The sequence below is a fragment of the Danio rerio genome, chromosome 20 (assembly GCF_052040795.2).
Source record: "Danio rerio strain M-AB ecotype USA chromosome 20, GRCz13ab, whole genome shotgun sequence".
In the NCBI taxonomy this organism is placed as follows: domain Eukaryota; kingdom Metazoa; phylum Chordata; class Actinopteri; order Cypriniformes; family Danionidae; genus Danio; species Danio rerio.
This window is the reverse complement of record NC_141040.1, coordinates 36,058,788-36,085,074: the sequence shown is the minus strand read 5'-3', so window position 1 is coordinate 36,085,074 and position 26,287 is coordinate 36,058,788. Positions and strand designations below refer to the sequence as shown.

Below are 26,287 nucleotides of genomic sequence, written 5' to 3'. Positions count from 1 at the left end.
AAAAGTTGTATCTCAGTCAGATGTTGCTCTGTCCTAAAAAACATAAATGGAAAACTTTTTATTCAACTTTTAATTAAAAAAATAGACTCATGGTCCTTGGTCAAATATAAGAGTCAAAGGTTTTTACAGTGGGATTTGAAGTACCTGTTTCTATCAGTCCATAATTCAAAGCCAGTTGAGGATGTGTAACTGAGAGACAGTCACTGAGGCATTGCAGGTGAATAGGGTAAAAAAAGCAATAATCATCGCTCTACATCTCAATCTGATTGATTTACATTAGGAATTGCAACATTTTAACATTATAATATGTCATGTTTATTATGCAGGAATTCATATCGCAAAAAAACCTGGATCATTGGATGACTTTTTTTAATCACATGGGTAATTTTTTTTTACCAATAGCCAAAGTACATATTATGGGACAAAATTCTTGATTTTTTTTTTTTTTTTATGCCAAAAATTATTTAAATATTAAGTAACGATCATGTTCCATGTATTTTATGAATTATTTTTATAGAAAATAAAAATTGCTATAGTAAATATATCAAAGCTCAATATTTGTTTAGTAATATGCATTGCTAAGCACCTAATTTGGACAACTTTAAATGTGTTTTTCTTTTTAAACTCTCAGATTCCAGAATTTCATATAGTTGCATCTCAGTCTAATATTGTCCTGTCCTGACAAAGTATACATCCATGGAAAGCTTATTTAATCAGCTTTCGATTAAAAAAATGGACACTTATGACTGTTATTGTGGTCCTTGGTCACATATAACAGCCAAAGGTTTTTACAGTGGGATTTTGAGTTCCTCCTTTTATTAGTCCATAGTTCAAAGCCAGATTTAAAAAAGTAGAATAAAATGTTTGTATAATCAGTCAAATAATGTATGGGCATATCCCTCAGTATAAACCTTCAAAATATAGATTAATACAACTCTAATGTTTGGTCTTTGTATGTGCTGCAAAAGTGGAGATTTATGGCTCAGTGCAGGTGAAAAAACTTGTTCTGAGAATAAAGCCTTTAAAAATATGTATAGTAATTGAAATCTACAAGCTCAAATTGATTAAGTGTGACAAAAGAAACACCTAAAAGTGTGTGCTGGATATTTTCTTACCATTAGACTGTAGAAACACTTGACAAAAAAACTAAAATCTCAAAATTGACATGCATGAAAAAAAAAATTGCCTGTGCTTCGCCTTAAGAAAAATAGCAAGAGTAATGGATGGAGTGGTTTTTGAAGATCTTTTCTGTGGGGAATAAAGGAGGATAAGGTCTAGGTGTTGTTTTGCTTTGCTTTGTTTATTCATAGCCAGCTCTTGCTTTACCCAAACCAATATATCATTTTCTCCAGCAGCCGAGAAAACATTGACTTTGTAATTTCTAATCAACATCCTCGGTCTCACAGGGAGCTTCCCTTGAACACTTATTAGACTGGATTCCCCAGATGTATAGTCAAGCTACACTGAGCACTATGTTTGCTTCTGCCTCTTAATGATCGAATTAGCAGGATTCATTCCTTACCTCTTTTTTTAAAAGCCCATATAGCATGTGCTCCACAGATATTTTCATAGCCACATTTTTTATTGCTCTCAGGACAGGAAAAACAACATCAGCTCTTCAGTATTTCAGCTGTGTGTTTCAAGCAATGTCAGGAATCCAAATTAAATGTTTAAACGGCAGCACTCTCCTTCCCTAGTGCCTTCTGTGTTCCTTTGCCCAATAATCCACATGTGTTTGTCAGGGTTCTGCCACTCTGATCTTGTAAATTCTTGTTTTGGTGGCAGATCTCTGACACTACTCGTGTCTGGTCCTGTTTCTGTCTCTGTGTGCGCGCGCGCCGTCGTGGGTGTACGCAGAGTGTGCGCGCTCCTGCTTGACGCGGCCGCGTGCGCGCTCTGCGTCCCTCAGACGCGTGCGCTCTTGTACTCGTGTTTGTGTTTTCGTCTGTCAGCAGCATGGTGTTTCATCCCCAGCGTCTCAGTCTTGTTGGTTTCGGTTTTGGTCGGCGCTGGGATGAAGCATGCATGCTGCATATGTGAGCGCATGGTGAGTTTTCATTCATCGTGTGCTCGTGTCTTGCGTCTTTTGTCAAAGCACGTGGCTCGGTGTTTACATTGTGGTCACGTGCTTTTGTCGTGTGCTTCAGTGTTGTGTTATGTGAGCGCATGGCTTGTATTGTCTCTCTGTGTCATGCGCTCTCCCGTCTATTGTCTAGTCCCACCCTCCTTGTTAACCCATTATTAGTTTGTCATGTTCACCTGTGTGTCAATTTACTTTTTGCTTTATAATCCCCCTCATGTTTTCAGTCCTTTGCGAGTTCGTCATCATATGTTGTCGATGTTTACCTGTCTTGCTGTGTCCAGTCCTGCCTTGTCGTGCCTGCCCAGTCAAGTTTGTTTGTTTGATTTATTGTTTGTTGTAGTAGTGTTTTCCCCCTCGGGGTTGTTTATTTTTGCCTTTTATTTTATTTTTTAATTAATAAATCCAACTTCACTCTGCTCTTGGGTCCTTGCTCCTTTTTCCCTTTACCGGAACGTGACAGTACGAACTCGCCAAAAATGAGGACCCAGCAGAGTGAAGACAGCCCCTTCTCCAGCCGCATACTGCAGCTCATCAGTCTGCAGTCGCTGCGGCAACGTGGCATGAAGGTGGAAAGTTTTGCGGCTAAATTTTGTGTGGCAGCAGAGGGGCTGGGGTTTAATGATCAAGCCCTGGTGAACCTCCTTAACTATGCCCTCGACAAGCCCCTCAATATCCAGCAGATGCTGAAATTGGGAGGGCTATCTTACCATCAGTTTGTGGAGCATTTGGTTCATCAGGCTGCTTATGGCGAACATCCCAATCCCAGCTCTCTGTTGCCCTCTGCTCTGCAGCTAAAGGAGAGAGTGATCCTTCAAGAGAAGAGGATCCCTTACACCAGCGCCACCTCCCAACACATGTCCAGCCCGCAAGGGCTGACCCGCACTCAAAAGCGGAGGTTAAAGAGGAAGACCTCTGCTCCAGTGTCGGCTCCAGCCCCAGAGCGCCCTCCAGTGTCGGCTCCAGCCCCAGAGCGCCCTCCAGTGTCGGCTCCAGCCCCAGAGCGCCCTCCAGTGTCGGCTCCAGCCCCAGAGCGCCCTCCAGTGTCGGCTCCAGCCCCAGAGCGCCCTCCAGTGTCGGCTCCAGCCCCAGAGCGCCCTCCAGTGTCGGCTCCAGCCCCAGAGCGCCCTCCAGTGTCGGCTCCAGCCCCAGAGCGCCCTCCAGTGTCGGCTCCAGCCCCAGAGCGCCCTCCAGTGTCGGCTCCAGCCCCAGAGCGCCCTCCAGTGTCGGCTCCAGCCCCAGAGCGCAGCTCAGTGCCGGTCCCAGTCCGGCTCCTTGCCCTGCCGGCACCACCCAGACGTCTTGCCCTGCCGGCGTCAACCAGACGTCTAGCCCTGCCGGCACCAGCCCGGCTTCTTGCCCTGCCGGCATCAACCAGACGTCTTGCACAGCCGGCGCCTCCCAGACGTCTTGCCCAGCTGGCCCCAGCCCGGCTCCTTGCCCTGCCGGCTTCAGCCCAGCTCCTTGCCCTGCCGGCACCACCCAGACGTCAAGCCCTGCCGGCCCCAGCCCGGCTCCTTGCCCTGCCGGCACCACCCAGACGTCTTGCCCAGCCGGCTCCAGCCCGGCACCTTGCCCTGACGGCACCTACCAGACGTCTTTCCCTGCCGGCACCTACCAGACGTCTTTCCCTGCCGGCACCTACCAGACGTCTTTCCCTGCCGGCACCTACCAGACGTCTTTCCCTGCCGGCACCTACCAGACGTCTTTCCCTGCCGGCACCTACCAGACGTCTTTCCCTGCCGGCACCTACCAGACGTCTAGCCCTGCCGGTCCCAGCCCGGCTCTTTGCCCTGCCGGTCCCAACCAGACGTTTTGCCCTGCCGGTCCCAACCAGACGTCTTGCCCTGCCGGCCCCAACCAGACGTCTTGCCCAGCCGGCCCCAGCCCGGCTCCTAGCCCCTCCAGCTCCCCTCTGGTCTTCAGCCCCGCCGGCTCCCCTCTGGTCTTCAGCCCCGCCGGCTCCCCTCTGGTCTTCAGCCCCGCCGGCTCCCCTCTGGTCTTCAGCCCCGCCGGCTTTAGTTAAGTCGCCTCTAGACCAGCCGGCTCCCTACAGGCCTTCATCCCAGCCAGCTCCCTACAGGCCTCCTGCCTTGCTATCCCAGGCCGATCCTCCTTGGGTTGTCCCTCCTGCTCCACCTTGGAGCATGCCTCTGCCACCCTGGACTGATCCTCCGGCTCCACCCTGGTTCCCTGCCGGGGCCCCTGACCCATTGCACCTGTCCTGGACTGTCCCTCCTGATCCTCCCTGGTTTTGCCCTCCCATCCCTCCCTTGTTTGTCTTGTTGGGTCTGACTTGGCTCCCCTCCCTCCCCCCTTCATGTCTTGCCTGTTCACCTCCCTGTCTTGTGTTTGTTGATGTTGCCTGTTTTGTTGTCTTGTGGTGTTTCTTGTCTGTCTTGTACCTTGTTGGATGTTCCCTTTAGGGACGCCAGGTGGCGTCCCTTTTGGGGGGGGGGTAGTGTCAGGGTTCTGCCACTCTGATCTTGTAAATTCTTGTTTTGGTGGCAGATCTCTGACACTACTCGTGTCTGGTCCTGTTTCTGTCTCTGTGTGCGCGCGCGCCGTCGTGGGTGTACGCAGAGTGTGCGCGCTCCTGCTTGACGCGGCCGCGTGCGCGCTCTGCGTCCCTCAGACGCGTGCGCTCTTGTACTCGTGTTTGTGTTTTCGTCTGTCAGCAGCATGGTGTTTCATCCCCAGCGTCTCAGTCTTGTTGGTTTCGGTTTTGGTCGGCGCTGGGATGAAGCATGCATGCTGCATATGTGAGCGCATGGTGAGTTTTCATTCATCGTGTGCTCGTGTCTTGCGTCTTTTGTCAAAGCACGTGGCTCGGTGTTTACATTGTGGTCACGTGCTTTTGTCGTGTGCTTCAGTGTTGTGTTATGTGAGCGCATGGCTTGTATTGTCTCTCTGTGTCATGCGCTCTCCCGTCTATTGTCTAGTCCCACCCTCCTTGTTAACCCATTATTAGTTTGTCATGTTCACCTGTGTGTCAATTTACTTTTTGCTTTATAATCCCCCTCATGTTTTCAGTCCTTTGCGAGTTCGTCATCATATGTTGTCGATGTTTACCTGTCTTGCTGTGTCCAGTCCTGCCTTGTCGTGCCTGCCCAGTCAAGTTTGTTTGTTTGATTTATTGTTTGTTGTAGTAGTGTTTTCCCCCTCGGGGTTGTTTATTTTTGCCTTTTATTTTATTTTTTAATTAATAAATCCAACTTCACTCTGCTCTTGGGTCCTTGCTCCTTTTTCCCTTTACCGGAACGTGACAGTGTATTCCTCCAAACACTCCTTCTCTGCTATCATTACACAAGTGCATTCGAGAGAAGATAAAAATGTTCTAATATATACAAGTATAATATATAGATATATTTATGCAAATTGTAGTACATATAGGAGCCATGTATATAGGAATGCAAGTCCGGGTGGGTTTTGCAGATGGAGAAAAGCTTACATTTTCTTTTGCAAAAAATGGTTCAATGTTTGTTTTTTTGCAGAAAATTTGTATTTTTGTCATGATTTAAAAGTGACTTTCAAACATTAAAACAAATATATAATACAGCTACCCCTAGAGATTGCCCGTTTATTTATTTAAAACTATTTTATTTATGACCCATTTTTATCATGATTATAGCAATTTTTAGAAGCCTGTGTGTATAATGCTTTATAAAGGTATCGCTAATGCATTATAGCAAATGCATTATTAATATTATGAGGGTTGTTTGTAAGGATTATGCACCATAATAATGATTTCTAGTGTAGTTTTGTAAATATAAATGTTGTGCTACATTTTAAATGACATGCTATATAGATTTTGTAAAACCTTATAATTGAGTGTTTTTATGATTAAAATGATTGCGATTATGATTGTTCCTTTGTATTTTTTGCACAATTTGATTTTAAGGGAAATGTCTTGTAATAACTTCATGGTTTCTTATGGCTTTAAAAACAACAACAAAATATTATGAGTGTCATTTTAGAATGGGGAACACATATTGACTATTAACCACGACTTTTGCCTTAGTAAATTTGTAATACTGCTATTTATAGTTGGTAGTTTAGTCATTGGAACAGTTAAAGTAGGGTATAAGTTGTTATTAAGGGGTGTAGAGTATTGTCTTGAAGGATAAGACATTGAGTATAAAATTAACAGCCAATTTACACGGCAATGAGCAATTAGCTAAAGTGACAATTGGTCCCTGTGGTTATTCTGTGAGAAAATTATCTTCATTTATTTATTTATTTATTTTTGTATGTCTTACCATTGTTTGATTGTCACCAGATCATTTTGAATATATATATATATATATATATATATATATATATATATATATATATATATATATATATATATATATATATATATATATATATATTTGTGTGTGTGTGTGTGTGTGTGTGTGTGTATATATATATATATATATTTTATATTGACCATTTCTTAGGGGTGTAATGATAGATGTATTCGTCTTGAAAAATCATGGAAGGAGGCTCATAGTTCGGTTCACGGGCAGATTGCCATATGGCAATTCTGGCAAAAACCAGAAGGGCCGGACGATTTTTTAAATGTGGTCCGGTCAGTTTTTTTTTTTTTTTTTTTTTTTGAAATTTTTTAAATTAATTTTTTATGTATCTTTTTTACATGCAGGCAGCTTTTATCTCTTCCAAGATGTGAATATGATGATGATGATAATACTACTAGTAATAATAAATGTTAAGCATTTGGCCCAATCGGCAATGGCTGGCTGGTTTCGACATGGGCCGACCCAATCTGACCTAATCAGAGGTTACGTGGACATAATCAAAATCTGGCTAGAATGTCAGAATGTTTGTTTGTTTTGCTCCGGTTTCCCCTACAGTCCAAAGACATGCGCTATAAGGGAATTGGCTAAGCTAAAATTGTGTGAATGTGTGTGTATGGGTGTTTCCCAAAACACATGCTGGATAAGTTGGCAGTTCATTTTGCTGTGGTGACCCCTCATTAATAAAGGGACTAAGCCAAAAAGAAAAGGAATGTATGTCTAAATTTGTTAGAAATGGGTTGTTTTTGTTCCACTTACATACATTAAATATTTAAATATCTATTAAATATAGTACTGCTTATATTATTTCACCATTTGTACACCAATATAAGTAGTGAATGTGCATGTCCGTTGGGTGTTGCTGTGTGGGTGTGGTAATGTGGGCCGGTGTGGCTACATTGCCAGGGCAGAATTTTTGTCCCAGTCCGCCCCTGCTTTGGTTCAAACACTCCCTCGACAAATACAGTCAGTCCAGATGTGGAGTGACTGTTAGACAGAAAAGACTACACTTTGATTATGAAAACGCGAGATGCAACTCTCAGGAGTGGCTCTGACATGTTGCTGTTGTCTTGTCATTTTGTTACACACTCTACACACACGCACACACATTTTTGCATGTAAACTCTTCATATATCACGTGAGTGTGTGTATATTTGTTTACAATTAGTTTTTTAAGTAACTTGAAAAAAATCTAACTGAAAAAGGACATCTGTTTTATAGTATGACCCATCTGCCATTTCTAATGATGAACCTACTTGAAGTGCTCGTCCTCATTTTATCTGATCTTGATGATAAGTACTTTTAAATAAAGCATTGCATCCTTGAGATCCTCAGTCCCGGCTTCATCTCTGCACATGTGCCATCCTTTGTGGTTTCTAAACTTGCCACATGACTTTCGCACCATTCTTCACCACGTTTGCATTTAAGTGGGTCATTTACTCCAAGGTGTGCTTGAACTCTCCAAATAGCTTTTCTTCTGGGGTTATTTTCTCTTCAAGTAATGTGAAGAATTAGATTCAGCATTCTTCAGTGCATGCAGTAGTGCATGATTGCCTGTGACCTCTTTGTAGAAGTTATCATCTGCGGATATTGCGGTTTTGTCGGAGAACCGCTCTTGTAAAGCCCCACGGAGGCTAATTCTCAGGAAACATCTCTTTCTCATTAACCCTCCATTTTGAACGCATTAAAAGATTTATTAGTCATGAAGTCGAATACAGAGTGAGGAACAGGGACTTTAGCATGTTTTCTAAATATCGGTGTATGGGAAGTTCCCATATTTGGCTTTAAAATCCATTCACTAGGTTAATAGATGGGATAGAGCTCTAACATAAGAGAAAAAAATAGAATGTTTTAATAAGGTTTTGACAAAAAAATAGGCCAAAAAATGAAACTAGCTGGATTGAATAAGCATTAACATTACAGCCTATGAGAAGCTGCAGATATAAAGCTGTTTATGTTGACCTGCCAGCCTTTTACAGACGCTCTCGGGTCACTTTTAAGTCTTTAAGGTTCAAACAGCTACAGCGAAACTACATTAGAGCGAGGCAAGCCTGCAGGCATCCCAGCAGCCCTGTCATTGGAGCCGAATTACACGGCGTCCCACAGGACCTCCAGCACATCTGTTTGTGCTCAGACTGCTGTTGTAATGTTTAAGAGGTTGATTCTACACTGTTTACTTCATGTCACCACGCAGGTTTTCAAGTTTTGTCCCATGTGAATTTAAAGGATCTTAAAAAGAGGCTGACTTTGAAAGGTTTTGAGCATGAATGGGCTGATTTGGGCCTTTTAGGAGGGAAAAAAATGACATGCACAAATGCAGAGATGACATGACAAAGTGTTGTGTGTATGCTAAAGCTAAGTTTTCTGCAGCTATTTCTCCACATTAAATCTGCATTTATTCAGATACATCTAAAAAAAACCTTTATTTAAATTTTCTGTTCACAACCTGCGTTTTTTTTACTCCCAAAAGTGCAACAAATATGACAAATCTTCTCTGAGCTACTATTAAAGCTCTCACACTTTTCTTCTGCCATTTTATTACACTATCCCACCACTGTATATATTTTCTGCCCTCTTCTGCATGAATAAATGGCTGTGCAATAAAATCGGTATCGATATTTATTGACCGAACACCATTGTTAATAGCGATAAAAAAGTTTGGTATGAAGTTTCGATATGAAGACTAAAATGTGGCTGCTGATCGTGCACCTTGGAACCAATCTGCTTCACATTTTGTATGAATATACTCATTTAAGTAATAACAGCAGGCTAATTACTTCAGCCAAACACAGCACATCCAAACACTGCAGCGCTTTTTACTTTTCTCCATAAACTTGCATCCGAGCTGAAGCAATGGTTCGTTCATTTTTCATCCTCTGAGAAAACGGTTGATGGTCGGCTAGTTACGAAGGACGGCATAGAAAATGGTAAAGGAAACCACACGCTTACACTTGTCACTTCAGGTCAGAATGACAACACGTGAAAATGAGTGGCGTTTAGCAGCAGTCTGGAGATTGTAAATTAAAAAGGATGCAAGGATATCACCAGAGTGGCTTTTTGGTTTCTTTTCTTGTGCATCCCAGCCCCTAGCTCCCCATCTGAAAGTTTTTTAGCATGGGGGTACTGTAGTCATTAAACTTCACAATTTGTAATGTTGCAGTATGTATTTGAATAATGATGGTTGGTTCTTTTACTTGAAAGCTCAGACTTGATTATCATAATTTATTTTGTTTACAGAATTTGAGGTTTACTGTAACATTATTATTCACACCATAAATGTTACATGTTACACGTCTTAATGTTGATCTACTATAAGTAGGCTTTGATTAATTAGTGTTTACATTATACCAATGCACACACTATTTAACATTTTATTTATCAAGTTTAAGAGTCTCTTTAACACTTATGTTTATTTTATTATAAAAAGATGAGATATTTTGTTTAAATATTTTTGTTTTTGACTATTAAAACTATTTGCCTTAAAATTAAAATAAAGTGGTTAAATAAAAAAATCCTAATATTTCTAAATGTATTGTTAAAAATATTAAATAATTATTGATATCGAATGATATGAAATCGTGATGATTTTTATTGCAATATTGCCCAGCCCTACATGAATGAATGAAGGTTGTACAACATAATGTCATTATTTTAGCAAGACTGTGAAAGTGAAGAACACACAGTTAGGACATACCAGTACAATTGTACTGTGCAAAAATCCCACACCTGCATTGTTGTTTTAGCAAAATTTTAATGACCATATTAAGACACAAACAGAAAATTCAGAATACTGCATGTACGCACACGCACGAAAGCACACACACACACACACACACACACACACACACACACACACACACACACACACACACACACACACACACACACACACACACACACACACACACACACACAGAAAGAGAAAGAGAGAGAATTAAATAAACCTGAACAAAATGGCTTTTTTAAAGCAAAAGTCAATATTTTAATGTAACCTTTTTTGGCCCTAAGCTTTAACTGTTTTGGAAAAATTGGTAAATGCTGCCTCAAGGCATAGGCCGGTATAAGACTCTGATGGTATGATAACCTTGGGTAAAAACATCTGTATTGTGATTACTGCTCTAAAATATATTCTTTTTAAATGTCGTGGAAAACTCCCCATTACCAGATAATTTTTTATTTGAATAAACATTTACTGCATCATATTTTGTAACAGTAAACATGTTAGGCTAAATAATTACAATAAATCATTGACATCTGCTATCTTTATTAATTTCAAAAACACAGATTTCTTTACAACTTAAAAAGGTATCTTTGGATATATTTTGTTATTGTGAATTTAAATAGGCAACTGCACTGTTCAGGTCTATAGTTGGTCCATGGGATGTTGGTGTACAGATGATTTCTTTTTCAGATGTTTGCTGAATTGCGGGCTGACCAGTAGCTTTAGATGTGGATGTTCCTTGCTGGTAATATTGTTGCCCTAAATAAATAACATTATATAGTCTTTGACAACAAAGCAACAACAACTTGCACATACTTTGAAATGGTATAAAATGTTAGCAGTTTTAAAACAGTGACATTTCCAAAATGTAGTAAACCTTTAAACCAGCTATCGTCCCATATTTAGGTCTGGACTGTAGGGTCTAGCTGTTTGTCTGTTTGTCTTTCCAAGTTCACTGCAGTAAACATGTGCTTGGGGTCCTTATCATGCTAGAAAATAAAACCATTACCAATCAGACGCTTTCCAAATTAGATGCTAAAACTTCAACCAGTCTGTATTCTTGGCACTCACAATCCCATCAGTTCAGACAATGTCACCAGCATCACTGACAGAAATGCAGCCCCAAACCAGGACAGAGCCTATTCACATATTGTCAATGATTGCACCAAAACAAATCAAATACTAACCTGAATTATTATATATGACCTTAATAGTATTGCTATGTGTGTGCGTGCGTGTGTGTGTGCGTGTGTGTGTGTGTGTTGTATGTGAAAAAAAAACTGTTTTTCAGAATTCTTGAACACGTCTGTGCTCATACTGCTGTTGAGATATTTAAAGAGGTTGATTCTACAAAGTTTACTATATCCCAGTGTTCAAGTTTAATCCCATGTGAATTAAAAAAATCTTATGAAGAGAGAAAGGTGTGGGTATAAATGGACTGGGTTGGTGTGTATAGTCTGAAAAAGAAATCCATGCCATATCATATGCATAGAGAACATGACAAAGGTTTTGAATGCGTGGATGTGAATATGAGAAGGAAAGAGAATGAGAGAGTATTAGTGGCAGATGAAAGCTGGTGTGGGGCGAGCGAGAGCAGGCGTGATGGGGGGCTCCCGGCACCACTGCAGCTTGTGAAACACAGAGCCAGGCTGCTGCTAACTGGAGCGCCATGAATTAGTAAAGGCTTCTGGATGAGTTCTAATGGCCCTCAGCCTAAGCCTGCACTGTCTTACTCAGTCCTCTAGAGAGGATCGAGCAACAGTCAACCAGAGCAAACAAGCACAATATACTGGATTTGAATGAGTAATGAGAGAACGCAGAATATAGGAATAGAGAGGAGAGGATCTAGTCCGTGCCAGTCACACAAAATGTTTTTTTTTTTTCTATCTACTGTTTATGCATTTTGTCACAAACAGTTGAAGTCAGAATATTATTATTTGCCTGTATATTTTCCCCCAATTTCTGGCATTTTTTTCCCAACACATTTCTACACACGATAGTTTTAATACTAATTTCTAATATCTGATTTATTTTATCTTTGCCATGATGACAGTACAGATTATTTTACTAGATATTTTTTAAGACACTAGTATTCATCTTAAAGTGCAATTCAAAGGCTCAACTAGATTATTTAGGTTAATTAGGCAAGTTAGGGTAATTAGGCAAGTCATTATTTAGAGTAACAGTGGTTTGTTATCTAGACCAGTGGTCCCCAACCACCGGGCCGCGGACCGGTACCGGTACCAGTCCGTGGAACAGTTGGTACCGGATGATTTATTTTATCTTTGACATGATGATAGTAAATAATATTTTAAATTATATTTTTCAAGACACTTCTATACAGCTTAAAGTGACATTTAAAGGCTTAACTAGGTTAATAAGGTGAACTAGGCAGGTTAGGGTAATTAGGCAAGTTATTGTATAACGATGGTTTATTTTGTAGATTATCGAAAAGAAAATTAGCTTAAAGGGGCTAATAATTTTGTCCCAAAAATGGTTTTTAAAAAATTCAAAACTGCTTTTATTCTAGCCGGAAAAAAACAAGACTTTCTCCAGAAGAAAAAATATTATCAGACAAACTGTGAAAATTTCCTTGCTCTGTTAAAAATAATTTGGGAAATATTTTTAAAAATAAAATCAAATCAAAAGGGGGCTAATAATTCTGATTCAACTGTACATTTAATTCGGCTATACGGTTGTATAATTGTTAATGTGTTCGTCAGTTAAGATGTTTGGCACAGATGTTATGTATTTGATGCATAAAAACCTTGATTGAAACATAATCAGACCGTGATAGTGCAACTAGCGCATGCGCACTGAGTTGTTCATGATTAACCTAGATGCACGAGCGCAGCAGCTGTGTTCCGCTATTACAATGAGTACAAGTACTAGTCATGCACCGCTTACACGCACCTGTTCCAGATTCTTTTGATTGCACACACTCACAGCTGGAGGATCATTATGGACTGATTACAAGGACTATATACACAGCACACACGCACTCTTCATTGCTGAGTCTTGTTACACTGATTGTGAACATTACGAGGTGTTTCGTTGCTTTGCCTTCTGTCTTTGTTTTGTTCGTTTTATGTTGTCTGCTGCCTGCTTTCTGACCACTCTTCTGACCACTCGCCTAACTACAACTTAGGATTGCCTGTATACATCTGTGTACCAGTGTTTGTCTGTTCCTTGCCTGACTATTCTCTGTGTAATAAACCTTGCATTTGGATCCGCACCTTTGATGTCAGCGTCCACTTCACATTACAATTAACCTTATTATTATTATTATTATTATTATTATTATTATCAAAATCCCTTTTATTCTAGCTTAAATAAAACAAATAAGACTTTCTCCAGAAGAAAAAATATTATAGGAAATACTGTGGAAAAATTCCTTACTTTATTTTACATATTGTTTGAAATACTTAAAAAAGAAAAAGAAATTTACAGGATGGCTAATACTCTTGACTTCAACTGTATATTGCAGTTAATTACATCTTTAGTTTTATTGTTTTTTAGCATGCAACATCATACACAATGCAAGCTATGATGTTTGCTTCTTCATTAAGTGGTTCATATAGCTGATTCTTTTTTATTAGGATGTTAGAGAAGATTCACTAAACTGCACTGAAATTACAGCAGTAAAATACATCTACTCTAATCCTGATACAGTGTTTTCATTTAAATACACTCTCTGCAAACAAAAGCGTTTTCCAAAATTTGCTTGTTCACTCTAAAATGCCTTCAAAATGCTTAGATCGATGTGCTACGCATGAGTAAAACTGTTCACCACCAAACAGCAACTGCGAAAAACCATTTGGTCTCCACTGAAGAATCTGAAGTATGTACAAGCTGACATTAATCTTTAACAATGCTATCAAACTGGAGAGCAGCTAAACCAATGGCAGTTCACCGTCATCCACCATCTTGCTTTAGGCTGGATGGGTCACATGATTACTTCAGATGACTAAATGTGTGTCATCGCTTCTAAACGCCCCCATTTTCATAGTCTGCACTATGGGAAAACGGTGTAGAGAAAAGATGCATTTATTGTAGATATAGGATTTCCTTTTCTATAAAGAAAATGCATAGAAAACAGAATATATGTAAATATTTGGCAAAAACAAGTATATGCCCTCAAATATTGTTATTGCAATGTTATGTATTGCATTTTCTTTCTTGAACAGTGACACATTTTTGTTTAAATGCTCAGTCATTCTTGTTTTTCATCAAACATCATCATCAAAGCCAATCGGATTAATCCAAACTCACAATAAGTAGCCTGTCTAAAATTGCTCTCTTATCTTCGTTTTCTGAATAAATCCCCCATCCACTCCATCTTCCCCCTTTCCTCTTTTAATAGGGCAGGGGTGGCCAACCCTCCTGGAGAGCCACCTTCCTGCAGATTTCAGTTGCTACCCATATCAAACACACCTGAACCAATTAATTAGAACCTGATCACAACGTGATAATTACAGGCAGGTGTGTTTGATATGGGTTGCAACTGAAATCTGCAGGGTGGTGGCTCTCCAGGAACAGGGTTGGCCACCCCTGTACTAGGGGGAGCTCAAGAACTACCTAATCTCGTAACCCCTTACATGCTTTTCGACCAGGCGTGAGCCCTGGGCTCAATTATCTTAGAGCTCAGGGTTCTCTCCTGGGACAGCATGCCAAACTTGCTAATATTATCAAGCAATATCTAAGTGTTAAATTATGCAAAATATGTTTACTGTTTTAACATTATAAATGTCATTACTGTTTCTTACTGTAATATAAGGCAACAAAAAAACTACAGGAAAGGAAAAAACTAAAGCAGAGAAAAAAAAGAATAGATAGGATTTAAGTATGGGAAGCACTGCTATAATATAGTAAAAAAAAGCACAACTTAAATAAAAAAGTGTGCAGTGAAAAGAATCGAAAGCAAAAAAATTGAAACCGATGGGGAAGATGAAGATGTTGAGATTAATCAAAGCAGAGAATTAGGGAAGGGATCATGCTGCGATGAAATCAAACCACTGCTGTCCTCCTACAGTATGTTCCATCAGTGCTCTAGTTAGCCAGGCTTCAGCCTCAGGACACTGCCAGATCTGCCTATCATAAGAGCACAGTGAGCCACTACCTGAGCTTCACCTCATTCATTATTTATAGAGGTAATAAAAGTCTCTGTAGAGCTCTACTCTATCTAATCTCTGCCATTTTCCGCTCTACTGTGGGGTGCAAAGCTGTTTAGGGAGATGTATTTTAGGTCGAAGCCTCTAAAGGTAATTTTGTCTAATTCGCTCTATGATATCATGTGTGGTGAAAGGTACCGCTGGGGTGCGCAGAAGCCAGAAAGTTAGGCGAGCAGAAAATAATGGAGAAATATATTCATAGGATAACAAAACATAAGGAAAAACTGATGACTGTGTGAAATATGTGACTGGAGAACGAAGAGTGAAAGACCATAATTCTGCAGTAAAAATGCTTCTCTATTTATGGTCACCTTGGAATTATAAGGTTTTATCCTGACAGTTTTGTCAACATTGAGTTATTCGAATATTCTTACTCTGTGACAACTTTATGAAATGACTTGTATTTTGGGATTTTTTTGGAAAATGTGAAAGTTTTTGAAAGGTCCTACAGTACATAGTGAAATTTTTCTGGCCCACACAATCAGGTTTTACTTGGCCCACATGCCGCAGTGAATTACAGGACTAAACAAGTCTGGCTTCCAGACACGGGCCAAACATGGACCATATCTGGGCTAAGTCTCAGCCAAGTTAATAACTTATAACTGGGCCTGACCTGTGCCAGATACATGTAGGTTGGTGTGCTACAATTGCAACGAAATTAATAAACCCACACTATGGGCGTGCAATTTTTAACATCTGGGCCAAATACTACTTTTTACATCTGGCCCAAATCATGTGTGCCGCCTTAAAGACGGTGCCACCTCTGCCAAACCCGGGCCATGTTTGGCCCACATGCTGTACGCCAGTGTAACGGTTAGTACTTAGTTTCCTTTGCGTTGTGTACAGTAAGGACAACACCAAATCAGATCTGATACCAAATCACGCCTTGGACGGATCATTTTATTATGGTAAACCGAGTAAAAACACAGTGATCAGTTCCAGCAGTCTAACATGTCATCCACGACCACTCTCTAGCAGGCGCGAATAATAATCAAGCAAACATACAACTTGAGTTCAGAAACACAGTAGTAAATATTAAATCATGTACCTGGTAAACAGAGTAAAAATACAGTGATCAGTTCCAGCAGTCTAACATGTCGTCCTGCAATGATACATTGTGAATAATAAAAACAAAAAGATCAACAATATATATATATTTTATTCTAGCACTTACTCACCACAACCAGTCTCTTAGCTGGCGCGAATAATAATGACCTGTCCGGAACTAGTTTATAACATGCAACCAGCCAATGAACAGAGAGGGAGGCATTTAGAATTAAAGGGCCATGTACATAAAAGAAAAGCAAGGAGAAGCATTTTTATAACCTGTTACACCAGTGCCGGATGAATGCCTCCTTTATGCCAAATCTGAGCCAGAATTCTTTGCCTGGGGTTCTATTTTGAATGGACACAAGAGGCATTGATCCGGTCAGGATCATATTAAGGTGATAATGAGTGCTTACTAAATCCATGTTTAAAATATTAATCGGATAGTTCACTCAAAAATGACAATTCTATCGTTATTTACTCACCATCTACTTATTTCAATTTTCACTGTTTGACTTTCTTCTGTTGAACACAAAAGAAAAGCTGAAAACCTGAAGCCATCGATTTTTAATAGCATTTGTTTTTCATCTTTCTTCAAATTATCTTTATTTGTGCTCAACAAAATTCAGAAACTCATAAAGGTTTGAAACCACTTGAAGGTGAGTAAATAATAAATTATTTAAAATTTTTTGGGTGAACCATCCCTTTAAGCTAGGGGTGTCAAATCTACTGGAGGGCCGCATCTCTGCACAGTTGAGCTTAATTCCTAATTAAACACACTTGATCAAACTAATTGAGTTCTTTAGACTTGTTTGAAATCTACAGATAAGTGTGTTGAAGCAAGGCTGAAACTAAATCTGTGGTCACACTGGACTTTTCTCCCTGTAGACTTCCATTCATATGCACACAAATGCGCCAGACCGGAAATGCAAGCTGGTGCTGCAAGTTTCGGTGTTTACTGCGATGCAAAGTTCAAGCTTGGTAAATTTTCACCTGCGAAACCACATCACTTAACTGCGTGAGACCAGTCGAAGATCAAAACATGACCTCTCTGGACAGAAATTTAATATAAGGACCAATCGCTTGCTTTTTAAACAACCAATCATCTTGTTTAATCCCATCCCTTTTTGCAGCGTCGTCCTAAAGAAGTTCGCATGCTCAAACTCGAGTGTGACTGCGGCTTAAGATGGGAGTTTTACACCCCTGCTTTACGGTATTAGAGTGTGGTGTTAAAATGTGATTGAAAAGAAATTACAGTATTACAGTATGAGTTTTCCCTCTGAACCAAATTAAATGTTAATTAATGGTTCCTGCAAAAATAATTACCCACATATTCTAAAAATCCCCATTTACAAACTTGAGGAGATTTTGATATAGTATTTTATCAGTAAGTATTATATATCAAAATTAAGAATACATTTAGGGTCTTTGACATGTTCCACCATTTTATCTTTTATAATTTAGAATGGATAAAACAAGTGCCAAAGTAGTTGGTGGTGCATTCCGCTGTGGTGACCCCTGAATAAATCATGGACCAAGCCGAAGGAAAATGATTTGAAATGCAAAAACATTCAACGTTGCAAATAAAGTTTAATATCTCAAAACTCTTGTGTTTAAATGTTTTATACGTTTACAAAATCTCAAAATGTTCACTTTATTATCATGGTTAAATTTGATAATCTAAAAACAAGCACTTACTAACAGCCCAACACAGAAATATTTTGTTGCCCGCTGGTGAATTTCATTTCTATAAAATAATATAAAAGCCGTGTTTGTACAGAGGATCTTTTTGACAGAGATTCTTCATCCTTTGACATCTTATGTTTTCTCTTTCTCTCTCTCCTTTTGAAGTGATGGCTGGGCAGATCGTGATGAGGTGGTAGAAGGATATGAGCAGGAAGCAGATGGTGGGATTACAATGAAGTTACAAACAGAAGAAGTGCAGTCATTCAATGACTACTTTCTGAAGCTGCGTTTGGACACCAACAAAAGGAACCCATGGTTTGCAGAGTTCTGGCAGTACCGTTTCCAATGCCGAATCCCCGGTCATCCTCAGGAGAACCATAACTACCAGAAAATCTGCACAGGTAAACGAAGAACCAAAAGCCGCTCAAATGATGCTGATGTGAATATGTAAGACATCAGTAACAGTTTTATATGAGTCTACAGTGTAAAGAGGTCATGAACTGCCTTTTTAAATACGTTCTAATGTTCTCTGAGGTCCACAATTATTTCAAAATGTCAAAAACATCATTATTTAGAAGCAATAGGCTATTTTGTGTCCTGTTTTCACCCCTAATCAGAACAGCATTTGAATAGGCGTGATGGTTTATAGAACTGTAAGTCCCAATCCCAATCAAGTGAAGGGGTAGGGGTGTCCCAAATCTCTTTTGTTTGGAGCCGTAGTGATAAGGGGAAGGGCCCTATAGCAGAGATTTTTTTAGAACAACACTACCAATAAAGGGGTATGAGATATTTTCCTGATTACACCAGCTACAGCAGCAGCATGGCTGCAAAACCGAGCAAGGGAAATGTTAAAAAAGCAAGACTTTTTAATAAAAACAATCTTACATTAATAATGTGGTCCATGTGCATCCATGAATATGACTACTGCATAAATGCACAGGAACCTCAAACAACTTTGCGAGTAAGGCCAATCACAACAAACACACTTTTCAGTTGTAAACTAAAGAGCTATACTAAAGAGCAGTGTGCTGCACATTTTATGTTTCTAGGCTGTATCAGTTGTCTTGCAGCTAGTGACAACATATTATGATGTGTTACATGTAGTAGTGGTGTCCCATTTCTTAGGAGAATATTTCCATCATTACCCATTTACACTCTGTTTCAAGAGCTAAAGGGAAGGCTTAGGCATAGGGGTATGAAATAGAATTGGGATTGGACCTTAGCTAAGGCAATAAGTAGGTCATATAAGGAGCAAAATGGGTAATATGTGTTATAAGATACATATGAGAAATTTTAATTATGATTTTAACCTAATTTTGTAACTTGCTTGACTGTAAATAATAAGAGCAAACATGAATGTTGTCAAGATTATTGCCCTGAAAATCCTGGTTTAGTTTGGCCAATCACAAACACCTTTTGTTCCTCAGACTGTTTGATCTGTCTTCTGCTTGATTTGTTTTTTCACCTTTGTCAGTCTGTAGTAAACATTTAATCCAGTCTGACTGATTAGAACAGCCCAAAATATTTTAGCAGCAATAAAATAGCAAAATATGCAAGTTTCATTTGATTTATTGTGTATATTCTTGCCATTATTATATATTAATGACACATCATGAAAAAACACTTTATAGTCAGCACAGCATGAAAGTTTAGTTTCTAAGTGTGCCTGGTTTGTAAAAACAAGTTAATCCTAAATTGTTCCTACACTGTAAAACCCAAAAGTCAACTTTATCAAAGGAAATGAGTGTAGTTAACTCAAAATTGACTAAAAGTTACTTCTACTCATTTAAAAAAAGTTTTGAACTCAGTGTTGAAGGTAACGAGTTAATGAAATACCTCATTAATTCAACGTAATCAGAGTAAATTCACAGTACTCATATAAATTAGTTTTTTTTTAAAAACTCAAATGGTTTGTTGCAGTCGGTTTCCTCAGCCCGTTTGAGTTACCTTAACTTAATGTATTTTACAGTGTTCTATTGGACTAACAAAAACTTTTTGATTACTTAAATTTAAAGGACTTTTTATAATAGCTCAATGATCTGTCAAAAAAATCAAGGGAATTGGATTAATCAGTTCTTGACCTCTTTGAAACAGTAAAGTTAAACAATTATCTTATTCTCACAATATATAAAGTAAGAAATTACTTTTTAGGAGTGCACTCTATGCATGTCGATATTTTTCTGAATACTTATGGTAACTGTATATTTCACTCCATTTTTTCCCCCATGTAATTGTCTTCTGGTCGACGCTTTAAAAGGTGATATAGGTAAACAGAGTTGTGCCCTTTTGTCTTTTGTGCTTTCCAAAGAATTGTTCTCTGCCTTACACACATAGAAATTTTCACTTTTTTTTTTTTTTGCTTCTTTACTAAACACTTTTATCATTGAGACAGCGCTTGAGAGAAAACTAAATGCTGCTTCTGCCAGTTAATATTTCTACTAGTTGTATTTTTTTGTATTAAAATACCCAGACACTAATAACAAATGTAGTCTAATTTTCACTGAAAATGGAAATGTTTTCATGTTACTTTTGACTTATTTTAAGAGTCAGGTTTCAACTAAATTATTTAGTTTATATAATGTTTAAAGCTTAATACTTTAAGTCAATTTGAATGATGTAAGTTGAGATGACTAGAAAAGTAACAAAAAAAAATTAAGGCAGCAAGATGTTTTAGATTACGGTGTACTGCCTGAATGTATTTGGATAGTTTTGAATTGTTTTACTAACAAGTGCCAAGAGCTTATAGTTTGTTATTGTTCTCCTCTTCTGAAAGAGCATCATGGTGGTAAGTGAGAGTTGATGAGAGACATTATGATGTTATGATACCTGCACTGAAGAAGCACTTCACTATGGCAACAGACAGCACAATAGGTTGGACTGTGTTGGGCTTCTTTTATTGGCAGAGCTGTTCTCATTTATGAAGAAGATATGCAGTTCAGAGCAGTGTAATATGCAGAGACATTTAGAGTAAGTAAAGTTGTGATGGAAATAATCAGCTAGTTTCATCATTGTCTTAAATAGCTAGACCCCTTTAAAAATACATATATGGGCATTTCTGTCAAAACTTGCCTCTAAGCTCCTTGTCCCTGAGCATCCACTTGGAAAGGCATCAGATTGATATCGATCACATTTTCTTTTTCACACGCTGTATCTATAAGACTTTAATTTAGCCTAAAAGTCAAGCAAAGTCAGACAGTATACACTGCCGAAGGAAGATATCAGTCCAGCTTTTCTGTGCTGCTTGTAATGTTGGCTTGATGGCACTGAGAGCACAAGAGATGCTTGTTGCACAAAGAGAAAAATGCTGTCACAAAGTGCAAGCTTGAAAAAAAGACACAATCACAGTGTACTGTAACAATGTACTTACACCATCTGCATGTGTGTGAGAGTGAAGAGTTCACACAGTTTATTTATTCACTGCAGAAAATATTTTTTAATCAGTAATTTGTCTTCCTGTATAAGTATCAAAATATTCCTAGAATAATTCATATTTACTTTAGTAGGACTGTATAAGTAACATTTGTTTTTCATACTCATTGAAAAATGAATTATTACTATTTCTTTGAGCATAAATATCAATAAGCTTTGATTATGATTTATGCATTAAGAATTAAAAACATTTAATTTATGTGAGAAATTATTTTGTCTTAAGGATGAATAGTTAAGATTTGTTTGACTTGAGAAACAAGACAATAAATAAATAAATAAATAAATAAATAAATAACAATTATCATTATTATTATTATTATGTCTTTGAGCATAAATATCAATAAGCTTTGATTATGATTTATGCTTTAAAAATTTAAAATATTTAATGTTTGTGAGAAATAATTTTGTCTTAAGGATGAATATTAAAGATTTGTTTTGCTTGAGAAACGACAATAAATACACAAATAAATAAATAAATAAATAACAATAATTATTACTATTACAATTCCTTTGATCAAAATATATCAATAAGCTTTGATTATGATTTATGCATTAAGAATTAAAAATATTTAATGTATGTGAGAAATAATTTTGTCTTAAAGATGAATAGATAAGATTTGTTTGACTTGAGAAACAAGACAATAAATAAGTAAATAAATAAATAAATAAATAAATAACAATAATAATAATCATTATTATTATGTCTTTGAGCATAAATATCAATAAGCTTTGATTATAATTTATGCTTTAAGAATTTAAAATATTTAATGTTTGTGAGAAATTATTTTGTCTTAAGGATGAATATTTAAGATTTGTTTTGCTTGAGAAACAAGACAATAAATACACACATAAATAAATAAATAAAAATCAATTATTATTACTATTACAATTCCTTTGATCAAAATATATCAATAAGCTTTGATTATAATTTATGCATTAAGAATTAAAAATACTTAATGTGTATGAGAAATGATTTTGTCTTAAGGATGAATAGATAAGATTTGTTTTACTTGAGAAACAAGACAATAAATAAATAAATAAATAAATAAATAAATAACAATTATTATTATAATTATTATTATTATTAATAATATTATTATTATTATTATTTATTTGAGCAAAAATATCAATAAGCTTTGATTATGATTTATGCTTTAAGAATTTTAAATATTTAATATTTGTGAAAAATAAGTTTGTCTTAAGTAATTAAAATTCATTTTACTTGAGAAACAAGACAATGAACAAACAAATGAACAAATAAAAGACCATTATTATGATTAATATTATTTTAATTTATTATAATTTTGTTTTCTTATGCAGATAATGGAACTTAATTTAAATAAGGTGAAATGTTAATAATGAATCTATGGCTGCATTTATACTGCATGGTTCAAATGACTCAAATCCGGCACAGATCAGATATGGCTCATGTACGTTTAAGCAGGAAAAAAATTACATGGATTGGGATTTACTCAAATCAGAATAAGGCCTTGTTCATATGTGGAAATTTATCCAATATGAATCAGATCTGTGCCCTCGTGTCTGCAGTGTAAGCGGATATGTCGGATTTTCCGAAAAAAACAAAAACATTTATATTGTCATATAGCACAAGTATTCAAGCATGTTAGCGAGTGCACAATGTAAACAATATATAAAACTGTTGCATACATCACATGCATAAATCAAGCCATGGACATTACATTAAGATGCCTTCTGGTTTAAAAAGCCTAGATTAAATGAAGATGGCCAAATGAGATATTTTCTGTCATAAACTATAGTAAAACAACTTGTCAAAAAAATAATAAATGAAACCCTGCAAACAGATTAAATACAGGAACGGAGAAAAGGGTGCTCTTTTATTATCAGCTGTCAGTCAGCGCCCGCTCTTTTTTCCTGGTCATTTCATCTTGTCAATGTGTGCAGTGTAAATGCAGACAATGCAGAAGTCCCTTTTAAAAGATGATGTAAGCTGATCAACAAAAACATCAGATACAGTAACAAAATCGGAATTGACCATCAAGATCTGCAGTGTAAATGACTTATGACTAAAACTTATTTTCTTGCCTCTGATTTCTCTTGAATATTTATGCAGCACTGGAATGGCTTTTCCATCGCTGACTTATGAATATGGCTTTTGTCCAATGGCTTGCCAGTGCTAAGATATGAAACTCCATGATAGCATGTAGTTTGCCAGCCTGCCAGCGGGACTCTCTCTTCCCTTTGTTCACTCTCTCCCCTCAGTGTGTTAAATGTGATCATATTTTAATATTAGGGCCATAATATTATATATAAATTAAGACAAAGTGACAGTCTGCCTTTAGTCACTCCGTAATAATCAGACATTTGCTAATTTATTGGTTTATATTCTGACAGCATGGAGCCTCTGGCTGTACTTAATTTTTCTGGGTAATTTAATCCGTCCATCATCCAGAATTTTTTATTTTCTAAATTGTCAGCAAATCCAACAGTTAAAGTAAATAAATCTTGTATGGATGGAGGCAGAGTGGCACACATATGACTATCACGATGCATTCTCTTCCTCATTCTGCTTTAAAATCTTTCCCTGGCAGGAAACGAGAGCTTGAAAGACAACTACGTCCAGGACAGTAAGATGGGCTTTGTGATCAATGCGATTTACGCGATGGCTCATGGTCTTCATGATATGCACAGAGAGATGTGCCCAGAACACTCTGGCCTGTGCGAGGCAATGGATCCGATTGACGGCAGTAAACTGCTGGACTATCTTCTGAAGACCTCCTTTAGTGGCGTGTCTGGGGAGGAAATCTACTTTGATGTAAATGGAGACTCACCTGGGAGGTAAATGGCAGGAATAATGTGTTGAAAATGTACTAGTGCTCTGCTTCTAAACGTAGTGTGCTGAAAGGTTGATAAATTAATCATTCTGCATCCTTACATACTTTAGTTTTAACCTCACATTCGTCCTTTGTGGAGAAAGAAGTCCCAGAATGCATTGTGACAATCTTTTTTGAAAACTTGTTTCAAAAAAGTATATAGAAAGTTAACAGCGCCTTTTTAATCTCAGAATTTTGACAATTTTTTTTGTAAGTTTAGGAAGTTTTTAGTACGAGTTTACATATACATTTACACTCACTGGCCACTTTATTAGGTAAACCTTACTAGTATCGGGTTGGACCTCCTTTTGCCTTCAGAACTGCCTTAATCCTTTGTGGTATAGAATCAACAAGGTACTGGAAAGATTCCTCAGAGATATTGACATGATAGTATCATGCAGTTGCTGTAGATTTGTCAGGTTACAAATCCATGATGCGAATCTCCCGTTTCGCGACATTGTAGAGGGTGCTCTATTGGATTGTGGTCTGGTGATTGTGGAGGCCATTTGAGTATGGTGAACTCATTGCCATGTTCAAGAAACCAGTCTGAGATGATTTGCGCTTTATGACATGGTGTGTTATCCTGTTGGAAGTAGTCATCAAAAGATGGGAACACTGTGGTCATAAAGGGATGGACATGGTCAGAAACAATACTCAGGAGGCTGTGGCGTTGACACGATGCTCAATTGGTAGTAACGGGCCCAAAGTGTGCCATGAAAATATCCCCCACAAAATTACACCACCACCAGCCTGAACCGTTGATACAAGGCAGGATAGATCCATGCTTTCATGTTGTTGAAGCTAAATTCCGACCCCACCATCAGAATTTCATAGCAGAATGTCATAGCAGGAAAAAATTCATCAGACTAGGCAACGTTTTTCTAATCTTCTATTGACCAATTTTGGTAAGCCGGTGTGAATTGTAGCCTCGGTTTCCCTGTTCTTAGCTGACAGGCGTGACACCCATCTTCTGCTGCTGTAGCCCATCTGCCTCAAGGTTTGACATGTTGTGCATTCAGAGATGCTGTTCTGCACACCTTGTTCTAATAAGTGTTTAATTTGAGTTACTGTTGCCTTTCTATCAGCTCGAACCAGTCTGGCCATTCTCCTCTGATCTCTGTCATCAACAAGGCATTTGCGCCGACAGAACTGCCGCTCACTGGATATTTTTTATTTTTCGGACCATTCTCTGTAAACTCTAGAGATGGTTGTGCGTGAAGATCCAAGTAGATCAGCAGTTTCTGAAATAATCAGAACAGCCTCATTGGTACCACCAACCATGCTACGTTAAAAGTCACTGAAATCACCTTTCTTGATTGATCATCTTTCTTTGATTAAACTGCAGCAGATCGACTTGACCATGTCTTTATGCCTAAATGCAGTGAGTTTCTGCCATGTGATTAGCTGATTAGAAATTTGAGTTAATGAGTAGTGGGACAGGTGTAGCCAATAAAGTGGCTGATGAGTGTATTTGTACTTGTAGTAAACTCAAAGAATTGTCAGAATTGTAAGATGAAAAAAAAAATTACAATGGCCTTTTTTTAATTCAGTGATAAAAAACAAGCTTCCAGAAATGTAATGTGTATATGTACAGTACATATTACATCAAAATAAAACAAAATGTGTTTATCAAGATCATTTAAACACATTTTCAAAAATGTGTAATGTCCACTGATGCTTTAAAAGATGTCCAAGAGTTTAGCTTAAAGCACTTAGTGTAAACAAAAACTCGCAGGCAGTTGGTTATTGTAATGATGCTGACTTTATATATTCACATCCCTACTTGTAACATTAAACTGAACAAATCTAACTACGGGGCGAAGCAGTGGCGCAGTAGTTAGTGTTGTCGCCTCACAGCAAGAAGGTCGCTGATTCGATCCTCGGCTCAGTTGGCGTTTCTGTGTGCAGTTTGCATGTTCTCCCTGCGTTCGCGTGGGTTTCCTCCGGTTTCCCCCATAGTCCAAAGACATGCCATACAGGTGAATTGGGTTGGCTAAATTGTC

General features: G+C 38.1%; 1 protein-coding gene across 7 annotated transcripts in view; it reads left to right on the top strand.

The window, feature by feature from the left end:
• grm1a (glutamate receptor, metabotropic 1a) overlaps window positions 1-26,287 on the top strand; it is a 69,377-nt gene that overhangs the window by 27,078 nt on the left and 16,012 nt on the right. For all 7 annotated transcript variants that reach the window (XM_087298356.1, XM_087298358.1, XM_087298353.1 and 4 more), the window contains 2 exons: window positions 18,169-18,404; window positions 24,003-24,249. In XM_087298356.1, the coding sequence (XP_087154482.1) occupies window positions 18,169-18,404; window positions 24,003-24,249 (483 nt within the window). The remainder of the gene's footprint in view (window positions 1-18,168; window positions 18,405-24,002; window positions 24,250-26,287) is intronic.